At 36.4% G+C, this 25,000-nt stretch overlaps 1 protein-coding gene across 9 annotated transcripts in view; it reads right to left on the bottom strand.

Moving 5' to 3' along the window:
• The window catches only part of SOX5 (SRY-box transcription factor 5), a 1,093,182-nt gene that overhangs the window by 222,353 nt on the left and 845,829 nt on the right, over positions 1 to 25,000 (bottom strand). For all 9 annotated transcript variants that reach the window (XM_065940365.1, XM_065940375.1, XM_065940347.1 and 6 more), the window contains 3 exons: positions 17,812 to 17,898; positions 6,317 to 6,489; positions 1,654 to 1,722 (listed from right to left, as the gene is read on the bottom strand). In XM_065940365.1, the coding sequence (XP_065796437.1) occupies positions 1,654 to 1,722; positions 6,317 to 6,489; positions 17,812 to 17,898 (329 nt within the window). The remainder of the gene's footprint in view (positions 1 to 1,653; positions 1,723 to 6,316; positions 6,490 to 17,811; positions 17,899 to 25,000) is intronic.

Raw genomic sequence — 25,000 nt, 5'->3', positions numbered from 1 at the left:
TTTAACATGTTGACATTATGACAGTGTTTTAAATCCACACTATTAAGTGGCCATAATTATGGAATAATTCCAAAAAAGTACTAAGGTGTTGAACAATTTAAATGGTCAGAAAATACAGCTGATTGACCCTTCCACACATTTATAATATGGGTTTGCATATAGTTTTGGGATTCTATTTAACAAAAGACAATCTCAATCTCATAAAAATCATAAAAACGAAAGTATTGGTATCCTCATCAAATTACAGTGAAATCAAATGACTTGTAAAGGCCCACATCACTTACTATGGAATTTTATCTTATTTGTAATGAGAAATTGCCATAATAATTTATTATCTTCAGTTTTCAATAACCAAATTATTTTAAGTGTAGCTAACTTGGTACCATCAACTAAAGTTATATTCTAAGTCAGTAAGCTTAGATTAACCATGAAACCCAATAAATAGTTTTAAAGCATTGAATGAATAACCATACTCCAGATATGGACAGATAGACAATATCACATTAGAAATCTGTTGTTCATACTTAAGGAAAGCAAAGAGTCTTGGCTGTGATATTTTACTGATGATCTTTCTCTGTCTCACTAAAAGCTATGACTAGCTTATTAAAATCTCAGGTAGAACGCGAATGATTGGCTATATAATCCACAGTATAGAAACTAAGGCTAGCTGACCCAGCTAGAAAAAATGGGATAATTTATTTTTGTCAAAGAAGCCTAAATATGATAAACATGCAAATGAAATCATTTTGACATGTTTGCTTCTGTCATCTATGACATTTACACTTAAATATATTGGATTCTCAAAATACAGCTTCAACAGAATGATGAAATTCTAACTGCAAATCTAACAGCTGCTTTAAGATGGATGATGTCAAGTAAGGTTGGAGTCACTGCTCCATAATTATATCTTCTTCTTGCTAGTCATAGCAAATATGTATTGACCACTTACTACATGCCTTGAAACTACACTGAAGTTCTCTATCCACAATTTTACTAAATCCTCGTAAGTACTCTGTGAAATAAGTGCCTTCAGAAAAGGAGTATTCAGAAAGGGAACAGACTGTGTCAAGGTGTGTGTCACAAGCAAGTGGTGGCATGAGACGACCCCAAGCAGCTTTGCTTCCCATCATTGCAAATTTTCACAGAAGAAAAATACGGAAGTTACAGAGCCCTCAGTCCTGGTTTCTCCAGGCAATATATGGGTGAAATTTGAGTTGAAAACAAAATCATTACCTTCCCTGACCTCCACCTTGAATCTGTGTGACTCTTTAGCCTACTGCAAAAAGTTCTCTCTTCCATGGCGAACAGAAAACCTGTGATACCTCTCCGCTTTGTTCCTGGGAACCTCCCCCATTAAGAACATTTACATGCATGTTTTCAACATTAAAGAATAAAGAAAAGGAAACATTTCTCCACAAAAGCTTCCCTTCAGTGTAAGATAAAAATTGCCACCAGCTTGCTATCCCTGAAACTCCTCAACACAGGCAAGATTCTGCCACTACCACGACAGGCAAGATTCTCCTGACACAGGGGGGCCACACGTCACGACTGGGCTGAAAGTAGCTTTAATTCTGCAGCTTACTTCAGTGAGGTCATCTGAGAAATAAAATCTACTTCTTAATTGGAAGTCCATATGAAATTATGATTTCTGACCTGGATCTGCTGCTGAAGCAAATTGATTTTGTGTTGTTGTTGCAGAAGCTGCTGCTGTTGTCTTGCGATCTGTGGAGAAACCGAACAAGGAAAATTTAAGAGTGTGTTGCAGTCCTAGGGGAAATTCCCATGGTTCCGTGTCACAAAGTTTAATATGACATTGATTAATCTCATGAAAATAGATGTGCCCACACCTCTACAGGGCCAGCAATTCATCCTTAAGTCGGATCAAACAAGATATTTTGACTTGGGGAACAGTTACGTTTCTTTTGGCCTAAAACAAATGAAGTCTAAGATAAGACAACAGTGGTCCAATCCAATTTGAAATGCTAGAGTTTCAAAAATCCCTCTTTCTGGCAATCTAGTAAGGAGGTCGCCATCTTCAGCCCGTAGGAAAGGAAAAGAAAGTCACACATCCTCCTGTTTATGAAATAGAGTCCAGCGGAGCAGCAAGTATTAAAAGATGCTGTATTCTTTAGTGAGGTGTTGGTACGTTTCTGTGTCTTGGTGAATACCGTCATTTCTGCCTCTCACAAACCTCTAACTCCCAAGTCCTCAGCACATTCAATTCTGGTCTCTGCCCCCACTCTCTACTAAATGGATTCTTATTAAAGTCACCAGTCACTTCCAATTTGTTAAATTCTGAAGTGTTTCCTAGTCTCCACGACTTGACTTTTCATCAGAATTCAATACTCAAGTGCCTTCCCTTCCCTTCCCTCAACTTTCTCCCTTGGCTTCTCTGTCATCACATTTTCCTGGTTTTGCTCCTACCTCTGAGTCTGATCCTTCTCAGACATCATCAATGGCTCTCTTCAGTGGTTCAATGTTGTAGGCTCAATTTTAGACTCTATTCTCTTCCTTCTATATATCCGCACATGTGTCAAGTGATTACAAATTTGTTTCTCTAGCCTGATCTTTGCCATAAGTATTAGACCCATTTATCTACCAAACATTCTCAAAAGCACTCCCAATTCAACAGATTCAAAACTAAACTCAAGAATTAGCCCTCAGTGTGGTCAACTTAAGTGTTTTCTGAGTCATACTACCACAATCCCCCCCACCCCCGTTATTCCTTCTTATAACATCTTCTACCTACTTAATACATTCTATGATGTTATATTTCATGTTTGTTTTAATGAACAGATTTCTGTCTCCTCAGAAGAAATTCATAAATACAGTGATGCTAGGGACTATGCAGATTTTCTTTTCACCATTTACACAAAGTCTGATGCAAAGGAATACAGAAGGAACATTTGATGAAGCATGTATGAGTGAAGAGATAAGAAAACTTTAAATACTTCATTATATGAGATAGGGCAGGAAACCTCACAAGAATCTAACTTCTGACCTCATAAAACTTATAGCTTTCTTACAAATAAGCTCTAATTCTTTTTCCTAATGCTATGATCACTATCATTTTCATTACAAAGGTATATTCTTTCACCTCTGTTTCAGAAAGCTAAAAATTTAGGAAAAAATAGATACAGTGTCCATTACTATGAATGAAAGTAGAGAACTTATATAATAAAGTTGGGCCCTTATGGCTGCACAATGCATTTTTTATTTCCCCTGTATACACTGGTGCAATTATAATTATTTTAGCATTTTCATTTTATCTTAAGAATACAGCTTAAAGAAATTCCTTTTTATTTTCTTGAAGAAAAGTAGGAAAGGAAAAGGTAGAAAATTAAATATCACTCTCTTCTTTAAGTACAGTTCTTTCCTCCCAAATATCAATATTTCAGCTGATATTTAAATCTTTTTATAAGTGTCTTAAAATTTTATCAGGAAACTGACTACCTCATAGCCCTCTACCTTCCCTCCTGTTCTAAGTCACTGCTGGCTTTGGCCTGTATTGGTGTGATAGCTTCCTATTTGCTCTCTCTGCTTCTGCCCTTGGTCCTTGCAGCCTATTATAACCTAGCAGAGAGAAAGATCATTTTAAAACATAAGTTGAGTTATGTTACTCATCATTTCAAAACCCTATGTCTCAGTTCCCACATACTGCCTGCAAGGCCCCGTCTCTCTCCAATCTCATCTCTTCTCTGTCTATTTCCACACTTTTCCCGTCTGTTGAGTATACCAAGGATACTCTCACTTTCCAAGAACACTTCTGCCTCTGGGCCACTGCATGTGGTCTCCCCGCCATCTAGATAGTCCTCCTGGGTGGCCACACTGCTCACTCTCTACCTATGAGTCTCTGATCAACTGTAATATTGCCAAGGAGACCTCCCTGAGCACTCAGTCTAAAAGAGCCTACCTCTCTACCTGGCGCCCTCATCCCTATGTCTCTGCTTCATCTTCAACATATACTTAACTGATTTATTGTCTATCTTTTCCTAACTAGAATTCAATACATATGGGATTTTGTCTATTTTATTTCTTCTGTATTCCATTAGCTAGGAGGAGAATCTGGCATCAAATTGGGGCTCAACAGTGGTAGCTCAGGTGGTTAAGAATCCACCTGCAATGCAGGAGACCCTGGTTTGATTCCCTGAAGAAGATCGGGAAGATCCCCTGGGGAAAGGATAGGCCACCCACTCCAGTATTCATGTGCTTCCCTGGTGGCTCAGATGGTAAAGAATCCACCTGCAGTGTGGGAGACCAGGGTTCGATCCCTGGGTTGGGAAGATCCCTGGGAGGAGGGCATGGCAACCCACTCCAGGATTCCTGCCTGGAGAATTCTCACGGACAAAAGAGTCCGGCAGGCTACAAGCCACCATGGCATGCCAAGAGGGGACTTGAGAGAGCAGAATGGGCTCCAGGAACCTGACCTGTAGCCTCCAGACAAGATCTCCCATACTGTGTAGGCATCATTGCCTGACACCTCTCCAATACAAGGGAGACATTTCTGGAAGTGCCTAATGATTTCTTAAGTTCTAAGGAGAATGTCAGAGTAAGTAAAAAATTCTAGAATGTACGGAAGATGTCCGAGAATAGGCCAGGATGTAAAAAGAAAAAGTAAGGCATGTTGCTCTCCGTTAATAATTGCCCAAATTTTTGAGGACAAGCATGCTCCCAGACCCATCAAAGTATGGATTCTCTACAAAGAAATATCTTCATCTGAGCTCCGGTTTCAGAGGCTCCTAGGATTTTCTGAATTCAGATAGCTAAAAGTATTGAAGGCTGTTGTTCAGTTGCCAGGTCATGTTTGACTCTTTATAACCCCATGGACTGCAGAATGCCAGGCTTCCCTGTCCTTTACCATCTCCCAGAGCTTGCTCAAATGCATGCCCATTGAGTCAGTGATGCTAACTATCTCATTCATCTGCTGCCCCATTCTCTTCTTGTCTTCAATCGTTGCCAGCATCAGGGTCTTTCCCAATGAGTTGGCTCTTATTATGAATAAGAAAAGAATGGTGTTCTTCTAGACTGCCATGGGCAATCACTATCTGAAGTTATTTTGTTAATTTTTTTGTTCCTCTTGATTGTCTCTCTTTCCACCAGAATTTAGGGGATTTGTCTTTCTGTTTAATTGAAGTAACTTCAGTAGTTAGCACAATACCTGGCCCACAAGAAGCACTTGATTACTATTTTTTTTTAAATAAATTAAACTTACCTTCTCCAGGGGTTTAAACTATTCTCTATGTAGATAACCACAGAAAGTAAGTTCAGCCCTCTCTTCCAAACTATTTATTGATAAAGAAAGCTGAGCACTGAAGAACTGATGCTTTTGAACTGTGGTGTTGGAGAAGACCCTTGAGAGTCCCTTGGGCTGCAAGGAGATCCAACCAGTCCATCCTAAAGGAAATCAGTCCTGGGTGTTCATTGGAAGGACTGATGTTGAAGCTGAAACTCCAATACTTCGGCCACCTGATGCGATGAGCTGACTCATTTGAAAAGACCCTGATGCTGGGAAAGATTGAAGGCGGGAGGAGAAGGGGACGACAGAGGATGAGATAGTTGGATGGCATCACCGACTCAATGGACATGAGTTTGGGTAAACTCCAGGAATTGGTGATGGACAGGGAGGCCTAGTGTGCTGTGGTCCATTGGACATGACTGAACTGAACTGAATATTCTCTCTCATAGTTTCAAATGGGCAACCTGAAGACAGTTCTAATTCAATATAAAAAAGCCATCTGCTTTTCCAAATCTACCTGCCTCTGGACTTCGCCTGTCACCCAGGCTCAACCCTTTTCCTCTCTCTTTAACCCACTTAAAAAATTCAACTATCCATGATTCTTCCACCTGTTCTCTCTTTTTCCATGGTCATTACCCTGTTTACAGTCTCATGTATTATTTAGATTATTATAATAGATTCCTATCCAAATTTCGGGCCCATTAATTGGAAATTTACTTCACTAGTTGAATTCTACACCTAGCCTTCAAAGCTCACACTAATCAGGTCAAACGAAAGCTTTCATAACATCCCTGACTGGAAATATTCTCTTGACTCTCTCTACGGTTCTTTTTGCATTTCTCTCTTATCCATCAACTTGATTACAATCACTTCCATGTTGCATACTACTGAAATAGTTGATAAGCTTTTTCAGATCAGTTTTTTGTTTACTTTGGTATTTCGCCTTTTTATTATGCATGGTAGAGAGGAGAGCAGCTTTTATTGATCTCTGCTTGCCTCACAGAGTGACCTATAAGCTGCAGGCAGAACACTTCCTGTGCCTCCAGCTCTTACTAGACCGCGTCTCTAGTTCTGACTCACCTGTTCTTGCTGCTGCTTGGCCAGCTCCATTTGCTGGCGCTGTTTCTCAATCTGAGACGCAGCCAGTTTCTTCTGCTCATCATGGGCAGCCAGCAGCTGCTCTCGCAGACTGGTTAACTGATTGATCATACCCATGAGCTGCCTCTCCTTCTCAGCTAGGCTTTCGGGAGTCCCTGAGAATAAGATGGCAATAAGACGTGTGAAAAAAAAGAGAAATGAGAAGAGAGTGGTTCCTCAATGACATTGACTCGGGTATGTGGAGAAATATTATAAATAAAAGGTTTGGCACCCAAACAAACATATACTTACCTTCTTTCAAACTGTAACTCAATAGTAAAAAGTGATTGCTATTTATCCATTATAGAATATCAGGATGAACGGATATCTTGATTATTTTGTATTTATGACAAGTAACAATCTATATAGCTTTTTTCACTTTAATTATACAAGTAAATAAAATATTATTGGCTTAGCATTTATTATTCTTAATGTTATAATCTAGAATCTGATGGAAATAAAAAGCAGTTTAAAGCACAGTTCTTGGCTTTAACTAGTTTTTTAAATCAAATTAAAGAGTCAAGACAAAAACATGAAAACATAACAACTGAAGTTATTAAGAGATCAAGCTATCATTATCAGGGATATCTCCTTTTCTTAAAATGAGAATTTTGAAGAATCAGAATTAAGGAATCCTACATTTAAAAAGGAAAAAAGACAAAACAAAACAATTAACCCATCAAGTTTTAGACTGTTTTCTCAAATGCCACTCAGAGGCTTTCTTCAAAGATCGACTAGAGCTAACAGAAAAAATATTCAAGCTTGAGAATATAAATTTCATGCTATCATGAAATAATGAAACATAGCTGTAAAACTAACATTATGGCCACTCAGGGTTACAGTTAAAGCCAAGATTTGGAGAACGAATCACACAATAATTTAAACTAAGCAGTATGTTTGAGATACTTAAACCATGCCAGTGAATTTTCTAAGTCAGATTAAAATACTGATTTGTTACACCAGAAACGTGAGCGGTTCACTGAAATAGAAACAATATCACTTCTAATTGTTCTTTTAAGATTCATCAGATAGACAAGACCTCTATGGTAAAGAACTAGCAGTAGAAGAGAACACACTTTTTAATTACGATTTTCACTTCAAACATAAGACACTAAGCATTACTTCAATAATGGATTTGCCACCAGTATATGCAAATTAGACAGAAAGATCTATTATAACTCAGTCACCATTCCCCATCTCACTACATTTTTCTTCATCAATTTATGCTGAAGAAACACGTGCTTTTAGGAAGTAGTAGCTGTAGCTAGTAGCTTATCATTTTCATGTGCCCATTTGAAATGGAAATAAAATTTCAAATATAATTCATATAGGCTATAGAACAAATACACAGAAAGGAAGTTCTGAGGGGAATAGAAGGCAAGAAACATACCAGGTACTCCTTATTATCAATTTTTAGTCTTAATCAGGACAGGTGCTCATTAAAATGTTAAGGATTTATTATATTCCAGATATTCAGATTTCATTAAACAGAAGAAAATTTTTATAAGAATAATAACAATATGACTATTCTAATTAGAATCCCAATATTAAATAATCTAAATACATATTGGAAAGATATTTCAATGAAAATATTCAAATGATGGTAAAATGTACATCCTCATACACCATCAGCAGAGGAGTGAACTGCTATCACATTTCTCCGAATATACACTAGGAAATGTGACACATATCATGTTTTATGATACTCATAAGGAGATTCAGGACAAATCCTAGGTTTTCAGCAAGATGCAAGAACCATTTACTGAGAGCAAAGTTCTGAGAAAGGGTTTGGTTTATGGGTGAGAATCAAGGGGGTAGTTTCATTTCTAAAAATCTAACCCAAGAAAACTGCAGGAAATGAAGTATTAACAAAGTTCTTAAAAGAAATATTAGAAACAACCTAAATACCAAATCATCAAATAATTCCAGGACATCCATATGGTAGTATTTTGTACCAAAGAAGAAAAAGTATCTTAAGAATATTTTATAATATAGGAACTTGTTCATGACATAAAGCTAGGTGAAAAAGTTGGATAGAAATGAAACATTTGTATAAACACTTCAAGGCATGCACATATCTACATTTATAGAAAAAAAGACTGGAGGAAAGTTTATCTATATATTAATAGTGCTTATTTCTAGGTGATGGGTCATTAAATGAATCATTTTAATCTTTTCATATTTGTTACATTTAGAAAATCTTCTACAAGGAATATTATTACTATTATTAATATTACTTGGTAAACACATAGAAGTATAATTTAAAAGCTTAAGGTGCCATTATCTATTTTATAACTGATATAATACCAATGTATAAAGAAGTATATATATTTGATAATGAGTACAAATATCATTTTGGCATTCAGTATATGAAATATTAACAAAATCCTGTCTTCATTTAATCACACAGACATCAATAAGATTTACTTGAAATCTAATTTTATTGTCTCAGTTAAATTCAAACTCTATAATCTTTTATCCCACTTCCCTTCATCTTTCATGTTTCAGTTACTTGCACTCTTGTGTGTTTTAATTTATGCTAATCTTGCTTCGATTTCCTAAGAATGGAGGCTTACTTAAGAGACAAAAATATCTTACATTTCAGTTCTTTCTACTGCCTAGTGACTATAGAATGGTTATCATGAGAGCAATTCTTTTAATTCTGTAGGTTCCAGAGCAGAGGTGCACATTAGAACACTCCTTAATCCAATGTGAGGGAAGTCATTAAGGAAGGGAACCAGCTTCAGTCATTCCAACCTCAGGAAGAGATATCACCACACAAACATTGCTTACATTCTTTCATCTTCCATATCTGATCCACTGGGAATCCTCTCAACCTTAGACCATACTGTAAATCAGTCCATGGATTTTCATTTCCACTAATGCCCCTCATTTCAGGCTACTACCATCTCTCTCTTGCCATGACTCCCCCAACAGTTTCTAAAACATTTTATCTTCTACTTCTCCTACTAAAACCCATTCTCCAAGCACAAGTTCAGAGTGCTCATTTAGACAGACATGCAAGATCATGTCAGGCATCCCAGGTGGCTTAGCAGTAAAGAATCTGCCTGCAAGGCAGAAGACTCGGGTTTGATCCCTGGGTCAGGAAGATCCCCTAGAGAAGGGAATGGCAACCCACTCCCAGAATTCTTGCCTGGAGAATCCCATGAACAGAGGAGCCTGGCAGGCTACAGTCCACGGGGCTGCAAAGAGTCGGACACAACTGAAGCGACAGCATGCACACTCATCAGCTCGTATCACACAACAGAAGAAAACCATTTCAAAGCTTTATATGGACACAGAATAAACTCCAAACTCCCTGCCCTTGCAGAGCCCTGAATGATCAGGCCCTTGCCTTCTTTGGCATTATCTCTTCCTATTTTCTCTTGCCAAGATACTTTAGTCCTATTGCCTTCTTTCAGTTTCCCTAATGCGAATATGCAAGCTTGCTCCCATTTTAAGGCCTCTGTATCACTGACTCGATGGACATGGGTTTGAGTAAACTCCGGGAGTTGGTGATGGACAGGGAGGCCTGGCATGCTGTGATTCATGGGGTCGCAAAGAGTCGAACATGACTGAGCGACTGAACTGAACTGATTTCAAATATTTCCCTCTGGTAAACTTTTCCCCTAGCGTTTCTCAAACTCAGTACCATAGACATTTTAGTTCGTATGCTTCACTTTCTGGGGAGTCACGCGGTATAGATGCTGGTAGCACACCCTGCCTAGCTGTAACACCTCAAAATGTCTCCAGACATTACCAAATTCCCCTGGTAAAGAACTACTAGCTTTTTGGGTTTTTTCTTTCATTCACTCAACATATATCCACAGAATTCCTCCTGCATGCTTCACACTATTCTAGGAGTTGGGGGCACTATATTGTAAAAGCCAGACAGAATGTCTGCTTCAACCAACCAATCAACCAATTGACTCTAATCCATCCAAATGGTAACTTAAATGCCAACTCCTCTCCCAGAGTGCTTTTCCTGAACACTGAAATTAAAAGAGCCACCCCCTCCTCTTCTATCAGGTGACTCCATCCTGATTCTGTACTTGGCAGTCAGCACCACATGCCGTGTTGTTACTGACATTTATTTATTGAATCTCCCAGGAGAGAATAAGCTCCATGAAAGCAGGATACTAGCTTGTTTCGTTCAACACTATATCCCCCAGTAGTGCCTCACACATGGTAGACAGTGTGCGTGTGTGTGTGTGTTAGTCGCTTGGTCACGTCCGACTCTCTGTGACCCCATGGACTGCAGTCCGCCAGACTCCTCTGTCCATGGAATTCTCCAGGCAAGAATACCAGAGCGGGTTGCCATTCTTTTCTTCAGGGGATCTTCCTAAACGAGGGATAGAACCTGGGTCTCCTGCATTGCAGGCAGATTCTTTATTATATGAGCCAACAGGGAAGCCAGACACCCCATAACTTTTTATTAAATGAATTAAATAAATAAACTTAAGAACAAAGTCCTTAATTGACTGATAATGTACAATTCTATGCAAATAGATAAAAACCCTTATCAGAATGATTTAAATTAAGGATGACTTCAAATACATTTGATATAATGAGAAAAAAAAAATCTTTGGAAGCTGATATTTCCTGAATATTGTTCTACCAAAATAGAATAGATATTTGGCTTGAAGTTGAAAAATCAAAATCACAGTAAATTTTTGGAAGTTTTGATCCAAGTAAAGGAAAAATAAAAGGAAGGAAGAGTCACTCAGGAAAGGAAAAGTCCTAGAATTTCAACACTAAAAGTAAATTAGAGATCATGTTTCTTCCCTTGGAAACATTACCACACATTTAGTTCTTTGTTTTAAAGCAATAGTCAATCTTTGCCAGGATGTTTTGTTCTTTTATTGTTGGTGTTCCTTAGATTATCACTGTTATAATTTGGATAGGACTCTACTCAATTTAATTTTTTTATGGAAATGTTGCTGATTTCAATTGGTATGCCACTTGAAGGATCTAAAAGTCATTCATTGTGTTGCCTTTAAAAATTCTGCCTAGTGAAAGAGTCTCTACTAGACTGTAAGCTCCAGAAGGGCAGAAATCTGTCTACTCCATTTGCTATCATTACATCTCCAGAATATAGCACATGGCAAGACAGATAGCAGTATTTGTTGAATGAACTAAAAATATAATGAATAGAAACTAACTTAAGTTATTCTAAATTTATTACTAAAGCTTTTTTCAGTGGCAGTCTTATCCAACAAGAGCAAAAAGTCAGACCCTAACATCACAAGGTATGAATAGCATTATTCTGATTCATCAAAGGAATATTTAAGTCATCCAACCCTATAAACATCTGTGAATTGGTCTTTTTCACTTACAATGAAGGCAATCAAACTTCGATAAAATTTAACTACATACCCTTTACTGCAGTGTAGATACTCTTAGAAATTGGAATCAATTAAAATTATATAAGGGGCATTATCATTATTACATTACAATATACATTGATATTCTACTGTACATTGCTAATATGATAAATATACTTACTTTTGGGTTTCTACAACTTATTTTGAAAAAATAGTTCCTTCTTGCTTCAATACCTTTATTTTTTGGCTGCACTGGGCGGCTTGCAGTTTTAACTAACATCAGGATTTGAACCCCAGTCCTCAGCAGTGAAAGTACAAAGTCCTAACCACCAGAGAATTCCCTTTGTTTCAATATCTTAAATGGTGGACTTTGGCATGGATTTTAAAATATATGTACTATAGAAAGCTATCAATTTTAGGAGTGACTACAATTAGAGTGAAATGAAGCACTTGAAAAGTAGCTATGGTCTTAACCACTGTTACCCCCATGACTAGATATTTTGTTCCTGGGATGTTTTGAAGAAGATGTATGTACTATCATTGTGCAGTGAAAACAAGTACCGCTGTTACTTCTTATAAAAAAAAGTACGGTTCTATAATAATCTCTTATTACACAAGTCTACTTTTTTAATGGAGATTGTAATCTTGTAAACTTCTCCCCAATTTATTCCAGCCACTTACTTGGATATTGTACTTAAAATGTAAAACAACAGTTTAAAAAATATGGCATTACGTTTGCTGCATGTAGAGACTGGAATACAGTCAATAATAACTATCTCAAAACATGGCATTTGTTTGGTCATTCATTCATGAAATATGTACTGGGTTCCAAACTGTGGGCTACTAGTAAGGGAGGTAATATACAAGGACAGTTCACCATGTGAGTAGGCTAACGATGGGTGCATCTTAGAGAGACTCTTCATCTAGTTGTCGTGGGTCTGAATATGTTTTCAAGTTTCAGAGGATTTTAGAGATCACCCATTCCAACTTTACTGGAGACTGACTACCAAGCATTGTGCAAACAGCACAGACTTTGAAGACAGAATTAAAGTCAGCTCTTGACCCTCTCATAACTAAATATATTAATCTCTTTGATAATTAATCTCTTTCTTTGAGATTCAATTTCTTCTTACATAAAATGGGAATAAAATGACTTTGTTACAATAATTCTCCAAGGAAGATGTTAACAAAGTGCCTGCACACATATGGGCATGTAATCAATGCAACTGTTTTTAAATGAGTGGATGAGGAAACAAACTAAAAGAGTAGCTTGATTTCCACAAGTCCTTGAAAGAATCTGGGCAACAAGACACTGCATCTTTTTGACTGCACCATGCTTCTCTAGATAGAGAATTGTTCACTTCAAAAAGGAAAAGGCTTTAGGTTAATTCTATTATACAATTATCTGGATGGCATAAGCTTTGGAGTCCCCATCTACAAGAAAAATACATAAATAATGTTTTTATAATTATTTTAATTTTAGAATCTTCACACCCTTTGCACAAATGAATACTTGTTAAATGAATGAATGTATTTTTAAATGAGAAAATGTGGAGGAGAGCATATTTTTACTTTCAATAATAAAACCCAGATTAACTATGTAACAGTATCTGCTTAAAACATGCTTTATTAAGTGCCTTCTGTAAAAGGTGTATAAAACTTCTTAACTGGTGACCTGGATTATCAATTTACAGATCAAGGAGAGCCAGTGGCTGACTGTTCTCTTTCTATCACTTGCTGTGCTTACACACTGGCATAAGGACTCTGGCTTTCTAAGACAGAGCAAGTAATTGATTTGCAGAAAACATAAAGTCACTTTCTGCTTTCATATACACTGCCAGACTTATTTTAAAAATTTATATTCTGTACACCAGTAGTCTTTCTTCAGTTCTTATGAAATAGTTTTTACAAAAACTGAAAACATTACTCATAAGCAACTACAAGGAACTATAAAACAAGCTTAGTAGATTAAAAACATTAAACATTTACTTTATTTAGAAGTAAATGACTATATGTTATGTACCTTCCTTATGGCTGTCTCTTATGTTAAACAAATTCTAGATCCAACAGTTCCCTCAGAAAATAATCAGCATTTCCAACCCCTCTGAAAAAATGTGAAGACATATATAAATATATATATGTATATATTTTATGCACAAATGAAATAGTCACAAGGTAATTAGCAAAACGTGTGTTTCTTAAATAGTTACTGGATTTTTAAGAGTGGGTTTAAAACAACTTCCAAAGTTGTACATATCCTAACGTATCTAAATGCTGAGATTTTTAGTTTCCTTGTTTTAAATTTACAAAAACCTAAGGATACCTTTTACTAGATTCATTACTTAGGACCTGATTCTGGTTCCAAGCCTGCTTATTTTCAAATTCTCTAATGTTATTTAAAGAGAATTATCTCTTTCAAGTCATATACTAAATCTACGTATCTCTTAATTCTCAAAATTTCAAGTCACCTAAGAGAGGGTCTACTTTAATTGACATGTTGAAACTACATACATGTCTTTAATTCATGAGTTCTGATAGACCATAGTATTGCTAAATAGCTTATTTCCTTGAACTCATTATTGGCATTCTAGAGCTGTTTGGTGTGTTTGCCTTTAGGTTCCATCTTCTAGAAAGAAAAAAAAAAGTATAGCTTTCCAAAAAAGCCATTTTTTTCATTATACCAACTGCAGCTGGCATTTTCCTGAGTATCAGATCCGATACTTTGTTGACCTAAATTAATGCATCCTGAGCAGGGTGAGAAGGGTCTACAGGGGTATCAATGGGAAAGAAAACAGGAGTAAAGAATTCTTCAAACAAGGCAAGTAAAGAGACAGATCTAGGCTTTTCTGAGTGGCCTAGCCAAAACACCTCTCAAACAATGCCCTGCTTTTAGAACCTCACCAAAACAGAAATATTTAAGAGAATTTTTGCATGCAGATATTTTTGTTATAATTCTACAAATAAACTGAACTCAGTAAAACACACATTTTGCAATGACTTTGTTGCAAAACAAATGATCTGTTTAGATTAGCCAAAGCCGCCATGGATCCCCAGATACTGTCCTCAGGTGAGGTGCCAAGGCAATGACCTTCAGTGTAATGGAATTTCATGCTAGCTGAAACAATGTGTGACGCTACTGGCTGCCAACTGGAGTGCAGGCACTGTTTTTTCCCCTTCTCAGTAACTATGAGGCTATAAAATATATTTCTTCACCTTTCACACAACCATTACTTCAGTGCTTCTGCTATAGATAAGGCCAAAACCTCTGTAAACTGGCTCGTTACACTATATGACTGATTAGAGGGGAAAAAATAATTTCTTTAGGTAGGTAATATATTTATAACATATATTGACTGTTTGCTATCAGTAGAGCTTTTTAGTCAAACACTTTTGTCCTGGAAAATGGAATCCATTGTCCTTTTTGTATGTTTTTCAGAGGATAGTTTTCTAATGTAACTTTAAAGCCTAATTACTTCACATTTCCAAAGTACTAGACCATAAAATGGTCTAAATTCTAACAGGCAAGGCAATCTAACATGATAAATAATTTTATGCTTTTATAAGTGGGTGACCTTTCCTAACTCACATTGTTTCTTGAGAAATGAGATTGAATTTAAGTGGGTATGGTAACTTTATTGATAGCTAAGCTATCCAAACCAGATACTATTTATTTCTTGTACTTTAAAAGTTTATGATTTTTTCTTTTTTAAGTAATTAATAGTAAGAAAGGCTTCTGTGAACTTCACCAAGCTGTAAGTTTGGAGAAGGAAATGGCAACCCACTCCAATATTCTTGCCTGGAGAATCCCATGGACAGAGGAGCCTGGAAGGCACAGTCCACAGGATCACAAGAGTCGGACACGACTTAGAGACTAAATCACATGCATATGAGCTGTAGTTTAGTTTTTGTCCAAACGCCCTGGAAGGAATTCGCTCAGAGCAACCTGAAGGCAGCCATTAGGAGCTGTGCTCTGCCCCCACTTGGCGACGGTCTTCCACACTCCTGCATGGACACACACACACGTACAGGCACGTTCAGTCACTCACTCACACGCTTCCTGGGGTTGATTTTAAAAAGTCAAGCGAAAACTGACCAGTGTAAGTGGAGGAGAGAAGTTTCAATTCACGAGAAGACTCAGTAAATACTGTAAAGGCTGTAAACTTTGTAATAAAAGCAAAGGCTCTATTCAGCTACATTACTCTAAATTATCACTAATAAATGATCTAATAATTGAGTAAGTTCATATTTTCAGATTTTAAAAAGGTCATGCTTATCCTTCCTACCCTGACAGAAAACAGTCTGCACATACATGAGACTTACACCTTTATTTGCCTCATAAAAAATAGCTGCCAAACAGCTAGGCCATTGTTCTCGACTAACTTCTTCTCAGGTGGCATGAAAACCACATTCCTGGGCAGCACGTAATCATACTGTCTGACCCCCCAAGAACCATTAAGTCAAACTGCCTTACCCCCAGAGGGCAACATACTATTGTACCCTCTCCACTTCTGAGCCAGCTATGAACAATAGACAGTAATTGCAACTGTCATGGGCAGTCAGTAGGAAAAGTAACACAGTGCTTCCCCCCCCAGTTTTCTGCCAAACCTGATCCAAGCAGCTAACAACCATGCCCCCCAGCAGAAGAAAGATCTACAGGTGCTTTTAAAATGCATCAGAAAACAGCTTTTTGAACAGAAACAGAGGACAATAACCAAACTTGTGCTCTGAATGTGCAGCTTAAAAAACTCAGAATTAAAGACAGAAACTTCTTTTGTGACTGTACTGCAGCTTCCTGAACTAACCCACAGGCAAGCCTGAAAGGACAGCTGAGCTTCTTTCCTCTAAGCTTATCATCACTGCTGCTGGCTGCTTTCAAGTTAGACTTGTGAGGAAAACGAGGTAGGGAAACATGCTTGGCCTCCGATGGAATGAGATCACAAGGCTGGGAACAGGCAGTCTTCTTGGCTCAGCTCTTAGTTATTACCCAGGTCATAGCAGAATAAAGAACCTTGGAGAATATGTCCTATATTGCAGGTGCAAATGGGTTAAAATACCACAAAATAAAGGACCTGCTGCTTCAGAAAAAGAAGAAACTTCACTGTTCTCTTTAATCTCTGTCTTCAAGCTCCGGACGGGATATTAATTATTACTTGCTGGAATTTCATTTCATTATAGGTTATGGTTACTTAATTTGCGGATTAGCAGGAATTTATTCTCTTACCACGCATTCACAACTAATCATAGCCAAACTCCAAATAGTTGGATGAAAAGTGAAATACTCAAACACTTTCTGGAAGTTTTCCAATCCAAGATGGCTGATATCACCTAAGTCAAACTTTTGAGCAGACCGATTTATGGTTTGCCTTTCTCTAGGATGCTCTGATGTAGCAGAATGTTGAGAGACGATTGCCTCTCACTGGGAGAACACGCACATGAACAGACATATGCAAAAAGTTATTTATACACATATTTCTACATGTATATTAATACAAATCTGGTGATATTTTAAATATATATTCAGTTCTATCAAGAGTATACAAAGTAATATGTAACAAAATCTATTAATATTGGTAAGCATATTTTTTCTTAAAATTAATCCCTTAGAACTTAGAATCAAAAGTGTCCTATTGGCCAACACTAGAAAACCATGGGTTGCTACTATGCTCTGAGAAAACACGCTTTGAAATTAATTGAAATGACCATTTCACTTTATTTTCATATGAAGAATTAAATCTTCCCGTATCATTCCTGGTTTTAAATGTAGATTATGTACACTCATAATTTTAATATGTAGACTGTGTAAAATTACTACCTTGTAATATACAGTTTTAACCCTGCTGTAGATACGTTTGTATTTATAAAGTAAATCACTTAAATTTTTTAAAATGATAAAAACCAAAGACTGTTAAAAATATAGGTCATTCTGTTAAGACAACATACTATTATAAGGCACAGAGAAAAAATAAGAACTCTGGTATATCCTCTTTCAAATGAGAAAGAATAAACAGCAAAAACAGAATGCATGGGGGCAAAAGTAGTTTACCACCATTCATATTTCTAAATATCAGACTCATTTTGGTACATTCTGGATCAAAATAATTGCAAATACATTACCTTTTATTTCACCAAAGTTCCCTGATCCCATTGCAAGAAGCTTGTCTTTCCAGTCTTTTGAGAGTAGCTTTTCAATACTGGGGGTTTCTGAGTAAAGGAAGAAAAAGAAAGGTAGGCAAATCAACAGGACTATCTTTCTAATGTAGTTCATTAAAAGTCTATCTGCTAAAAATATGGCCACCCCAACCCCGCCCCCAGTTCATAATGACTTCATCAACACACTGATAACAGGGGAGAAAGAAAAAGAATGTGTTTTGTCACCTGCTGTTTCAAAATCATTAGCTTTTTCCTCTTGCGGAACAAAGCCTAACTAATTCTTTATGACAATGGGTACATATAAACCTGCAATTCATTGTTTTTCAATTTGGTGAACAAATCCCTGCTATAATGGATGCTTGTCAATTTCAGGGTGTTAGTCTACAGTCAAAAAATAATTATGTTGATAAAATGCAGAGTAAAAAAAAAGGCAAAGAATTAGCTCTTAAATCTGCTACATGTAATTATATCCCTCTGTGTGTTTACAATTACAACCACTTTATAATATGTGTTTAACATCGTGTGGTGGTAAGCACACTGTGGAAAGATTTGCCAGTATCGTGAACATATAAAAATAAGTTGGTATAAAAGAAGCTTTACAAATACTGCAAAATCTAGAGATGGGAGTAATGCCCGTAATGGAAACTTATTTGCTTATTTCAGATTTGCAGCATACTCTTTTAAAATGCCCTGTGTTAAGACAGGACACAGAGGTTTTAGAGAGCAGAGTTATGTGGTAGTTTGATCCCTGTTTCTTTATGTCACATGGTTTTGATCTCCTTTTGTGTTGAATTTTAATGTATAAGTAAACATAAATGCTAATAAAACACCCAAACATTAAACTCAGTTCCAAATAATGTAATTGTATATTCTTGTCAGCATTTAGATGGGTACACAATTACAATGGCTTTCAATCCCGCGATTAGCACTGCATTCAGTTAGAAAATGGTGTGTACTAAAAGATAAGTGTCCCAGTATGCTCCATCTAAATAACAATACCCACACTTATTATCTAGATCGAAGACACACACTGCCATTCTCCACATTGGTGTTTATGTGTATTTGTGTTTGTTCAGACATTTGTTTACCCCCTACTAAGAGCATAAAGGGAGTACATGTTAACTTATCAAAGGGACCGTCTGGCCTAGAGACCATAAGATTATTAGAAATGGGTTAATTTTCCCCACAATAAAATGCATTTTTAAAGCATCTCCTTGGTTAATGCTTTCTACTATTCTCAGGCCCTCATCTTAAAGACAACAGCTATCAGAGTCAAGAAGCCCGTGTAGCGTTTTCAATGAGGTGAGATGTAATTTTCCTTGGAAAAACATGACAACATGAATCCTTCTTTTTCATATGCCAAAACTTGGGGAAAATAAAATGCTGAAAAATCTGAATAATTACTTCTTCAAATAGCTTGTATATACAGTGTGGGCACACACACACACAACTACTGTATGCACATTTACATGGAATGTGTGAAATGTATTTTTTCCTTTGTAACAAAATATACCTCTTCATTTGTCGCATTTAAGGGAAAAGGATGCTAAAGATTTTACTTTTTCTTAAAATATCCCTATTTGTTTACCATGTTGTTTTGAAGATGATAATGGCAATTCTGAGTAATAAAATGCATTAAATCTCTTCTTACTGTAATCAATATTTCTGTTCACTAAGGCTTTAAAAGTAACTTTAAAACACTTCTGCAGGGATTTTCAATGTTTCTACATTCCCAGTAAACACTTTGTGAGTGAAATCATTTTTTAAACCTTATCAGAGTAGGTCAAACAAACACCACTGTTTTCTTTTTTCCAGAACCCTACAAAAATTCTTGAGTAGCATGTAAACAGGGCAGAGCCAATATGGTATTTGCAATAGAGTACTGTCAGTCACTAAAAGCTAACAAACCTTTGCAAAGCAGGAATGCAGCAATAGAAATTCATTGTGTACTAACAATAGGCCCCTGAACCTCCAGCACCAAAAGCAGACCATTTTACTTTTAAGGCTATTGTCTGCAAAGTCCATGACAAAGCTTTTCCCCTGCAGCTAGACAAAATATTCACTGTAGTGTGCTCATAAAGAAACAGAAGTCTTCTGTCTAAGTTGCAGAGTTAAAGAAACAGCCGCCAGATTTCTGAAACCTGCAGAACATTCCTGGCCTCTTTATTAACTTGCACGAAGATAGAAGGCTCGCATACAAAGCCACTTTTTTTTCAAGTACCTGACTTTTAACATACACTACAGAAAAATGAATAACTTATTTAAGACCAAGTAATTCGAAAGATGTAAAATCAGAAATATATCTAACTCAGGGTTGTTGTGCCTTTGGATGAATAAAGACAATAATACTTGGAATTTGGATGAGGTATATTTTTTAAAACCCAGATTCAATAAACATGTATTGAACATCCTGTGTGTAGGAACTATGCTAGATGCTTTTACCAGCATTCTCTCATTTAATCAAAGCAAACACCTGAAGATTCAGATTATGTTATTATATCTATCTTCCAGGTTTTTTTTGTTTAAAAAAAAAAAAACCAAAGAACTTGTCTGAGGTTTCACAATATGCAGTGGGCAGAGCTGAGTCTTGGCCTAAGGTTTTGTTTTGTTTTCTCTGCAGATTCCTAAGTCTCTTGTTGTCAACGAAATGATAATGATAGCTACTATTTTGAGGTTAAGTGCTAAACAGTGCATCATGTCCTTTACATGCGGTATCTCAAGCTTCTCATAATAATCTCCTGAATTATATATTGGTACATCTGTTTCACCATTGAGAAACAAAAGCTTTGAGAAAGATCACGACTTGATCAATATGGAGCTAATTTCAACTTATTGGACCCCAAAGCCTTTGCTCTTTCCAATACATACACAACCCTACATTTTACCTGCAAAATAGTCATGGATAGACAAACTCTTGTTATTAACTCCAGTGGATGGATGAAGTAAACATTTGAAAGGATAAATTGAATATTCCAGGGTAATACGTTCCTATGGGTAGCATGAAGAGATTAAAAGCCAAGATTCCTTAGAGCTTTAATTATGTTCAGGATGTAGTGCCACTAATGACTTTGAACTTTGGAATTCTGAATGATTTAAAGAGAACCTATGATGATTTAACTTTTAGTTTCACTTATGACCATATAGCAGATATATGCATTGAAATGAAAATGTATTCACATAGTGGAAGGATTATTGGGCTATATGTGAAGCAATCTGGGTTCTCACCAGGACTCTGACACTGTCTAGCTCCGGGAGGAACTAAAGCATATCTTTTCACCCATTTCACCCCTCTATTTGAATTAATCTAAAAAAGCTTTAAGCAAATCCAAGTTCGGTATTCTATAACTGCTACTGTTCCAATTTATTTCCACTGGTAGTTCATGAAGAAATGTTAAGAAATGATCTCACAAATAATGATCACAATAAATGGACATGTACCAGTGACTGAATTTCTCTGAAAACAGTAAAGATCCCATAGAATACAAATGATTAGAACTGAGAAAGACCAAATGGCAAAATCTCAATATTTATAATACACCTGTTCATTAATATGTGAATATGATTAAAGTGAAATCTGACACAACTATGTAACGGCTGCTTCAGTGCTTGTGGAGTCAAGAGAGTAGCTATCTATTAAATATTCAATTTTCTAAACATTTTCTAAAATGCAAAATTTTAAAAAAATATATGCTTAGGATTGTATTTTATACAATTGAGGATGGCATGTTTCTGGACATATAGTTATTTCCAAATGTTTAAATTCTGTACTAGCCATTACTTTCATATTAAGATGTATCATAGTTTTATTTTAAATTAAATGCTTTAAAGAGTCTCCTGAGATGTACTTCTCCCAGGCATCGGCGTTATCATGATTACCATCAAAATTAAAGCTAGGGTTCTCTTTACTACAATAAGCATGATGGATAATATTAGTTATTATTATCTGCATGGCATTTCGGCTTATAGAATGCTGTCAGATACAATAATTTATCAATGGTGTATATTATTATCATATCCATTTTGCAGATGAGAAAACCAAGGCTCAGAAAGAAAACCAAGACCCGGCATCACCTAGCCAGAAAGGAGAACAGATGGGATACAAAACCATGGCCTCTTAATTCAAGAATCTCCCCTTTTTAGGTGAAGCATAAAAATGTATATACATTTTAAAGAAAAATAAAAAGAAGCTAAAAGATAAATTAGAGAGAACTGAAAGCTCTCCTTATCAGTCAACCTATTATTAGTAAGATGACTATAACCAGGTTACTTCTGTCTCTTTCTACCATCAGGACAGAATGCTATGATTTGGTAAGTGGCTTGCCTTTCCCGTCTCACCCTCGCTTCTTTTGCTGACACGTGCTTCTTCACATCAGTGCCCACAGCAATCCCCACCAGTGAATGGCCCCCCTAACCGTGCCAGCCATTGTTACAAGAGCATCCTGCCTCTCTCGGCCTGTTCATTCCCTATAACTCTCACTCCTTTCTCCCTTCAGTGCCAAACACTCTTAAGACTGACTCCCTCATCTGGAACAATGAGACCCAGAGACTCATGCCAGCATATTGTAATTCTCCAACAAGCTCCCAGTGCCAAGAATTAAACCACATTCGCTCCAGTGCAGTAGCTTTACACACAAGCTCAGGTTTTTGCTTTGTGTTTATGTAGGTTTTTTTCCCTTAATCTCCCTTGAGCTGCAGTGGCAGAGCTCATTGAAAAATCAAACAAGCAAAAAATATGTATGGATAATATGTGATTTTTCAAAAAGTCCCAGGAGTTAGGTCATACCAAATCTACCACTGTTTATACTTTCATTTTGTGGCTTAAAATAAGCTGTGTTATTTCTGACATGTGATAGGAACATTTAGGGATGAAAGCTATCTTTTGGAAGGAACAACAGTAGGGCTGAAAGTCAAAAATATACTAATATCTCCTTCAAAGTCAAGAAGTAAAAGCATATGTAGATTTTCGTGTCATGGATTCAGCATTTTAAACCTGGAAGGATCTTTAGATAACATTTAGATAAACATTCCACAAAAGTAATTTACTAAATATACATTGGACATAAACGGAACATAAATTGCTTGGCTACAAGTGAAACTAAAACAAATAAGCATCCCACTGTCATGTAAATCTAATTAATATTAAGCAAATTTACATTTCTTTTCTATAGTATGTAGATCTTTTTATGTACTAACAGACTGTGGATCTTTAAGTGAGTTATGGGTTACATTTGCTGTTGTGTTTAGTTGCTACGTCATATCCAACTCTCTGTGACCCCATGGACTATATCCTGCCAGGCTCCTCTGTCCATGGGATTTCCCAGGTAAGAACACTGGAGTGGGTTGCCATTTCCTTTTCCAGGGGATCTTCCTGACCCAGGGATTGAACCCATGTCTCCTGCATTGGCAGGAGCCACTAGGGAAGCCCATGGATTATGTAGTATTATTTAAATATTTGACCAAGGAAACTAGTATTGGGAGATGATTGTTTTGCTCAAGTTGGGTAATAAGTAGACTGGGCCAAACACTTCATTTTACAGACTGAAAATATAAATAAAGGTTAAATCTTGCCTAAGATCATAAATCTACTTAATAAGGCAGAACTTGAAGTCCAACTCTTAGTTTGGTGTTCTTTTCCATATACCATACATCACAACATGTTTTCTAATAAAGAGTGAAACTTTTCACAACGAAATACTAGTCCGGTTTTATTCACCTCATCTAGTCTTAGACTATAATTAGATGATAGGTGGTCTGGGTGGTGAACCTCTGTCAGTATTAAAAAAAGTAAAGAGTGAAGTTGCTCAGTCATATCAGGTCTCTCTCACATTGTAGGCAGACGTTCTACCATCTGAACAACCAGGGAAGTTATTAGGTACTGTTAATTCAGTACTCTCCCCTCAGAAGTTTTCACTTGATGGCCTGCATTAAACTAAAGAAAATGTCAATTACTACATTTGTCTAACTATATTTTTCTTTAAAAAGCTATTTACAATTTAGTATCTTGCTATTAAGCTATTCAGTTACTGATGAGATTATTTTTGAGGGGAAGATTGTGCTGAATCTGGATATCACATACCAGGACGAGTTCAATTCATGCTGATAATAGCTGCATGTCTAGATAACATCTGGGGCCAAATATTAAACAATGTAATGGAAGTAATATAAAAATGTCTACATTATCTGGAAAGTATCTGTGCACTGAAGACCAGAAGGCCTTGTAACAGTCCCATTAGCCAAGTGCTACAGCTAATCTACTACTGGAAATGTCAAGTTCTTCTAGGAAATTAAAAAAAAAAAAAACACACCACAACACACAATAGAAACACATCTGAAATTCCAAAGCACCAGGATTTCAATAAGCCTCCTTTTATATGCAATCGTCCTGAAGTGAATTAAGCTCTAGAAATACTTTACTCATAGTAGTGCCAAAATATTTCTTTGTTTCCACTTGAAATTTAATAAGAGCTTGGTTAAGAGAAAAAAAAAAAATCTTTGGCCTGCTGACTCAAGTTTTGAAATTTTAATGTACAATCAGTTTTTCTGAATATTGAAACATCTAAATCAACACCCACAGGCTTAACTTTCCTCAATGTACCAGTTAAAACTATTAAAACACTTGTTCAATTATGCCTAACTCTATACCACATTTTAGAAAAATATTTTTCATCACATGATTAAATACACCATAATCAATATGATATAACTGCTATATATCAATAAACTTGGTTTTCCTCTTCAAAAGATGACTCTATATTTCGTACACAAAATATCCTTTAAGAGACAGTCTTATGAAACTCTCCTAGTTTTATCCACTCTGTCACTTGGAAAGTAAGTGCATTTCTTTGCATAGACTAAAATATTCTTTTTTCTTCTTGTTTTAAATATTAGGCCCCAGCAAAAAATAACATAAGAACTTTGTGGGCAGCATTTCAAAAAGGAACTGCAAAGAGTTTTTCCTCATGTACAAAATCTCTCTTATGTTTTGCTACAAAATGTAAAAAAAGGGGGAAAAAAAAGTCATACGACATGACTCCATCACTTACTATGACTAATTTTGGGATCTTTGGCAAGTAATTTAACCATCTTATGCTTCAATTTACTTATCTATAAAAGGGGACAATAACTATACTTACACTATTGTCAAAAGAATTAA

Source organism: Muntiacus reevesi, chromosome 1 (genome assembly GCF_963930625.1).
Source record: "Muntiacus reevesi chromosome 1, mMunRee1.1, whole genome shotgun sequence".
In the NCBI taxonomy this organism is placed as follows: domain Eukaryota; kingdom Metazoa; phylum Chordata; class Mammalia; order Artiodactyla; family Cervidae; genus Muntiacus; species Muntiacus reevesi.
Note: the sequence above shows the minus strand (reverse complement) of the source record. Positions and strands in the feature narration are given on the sequence as shown.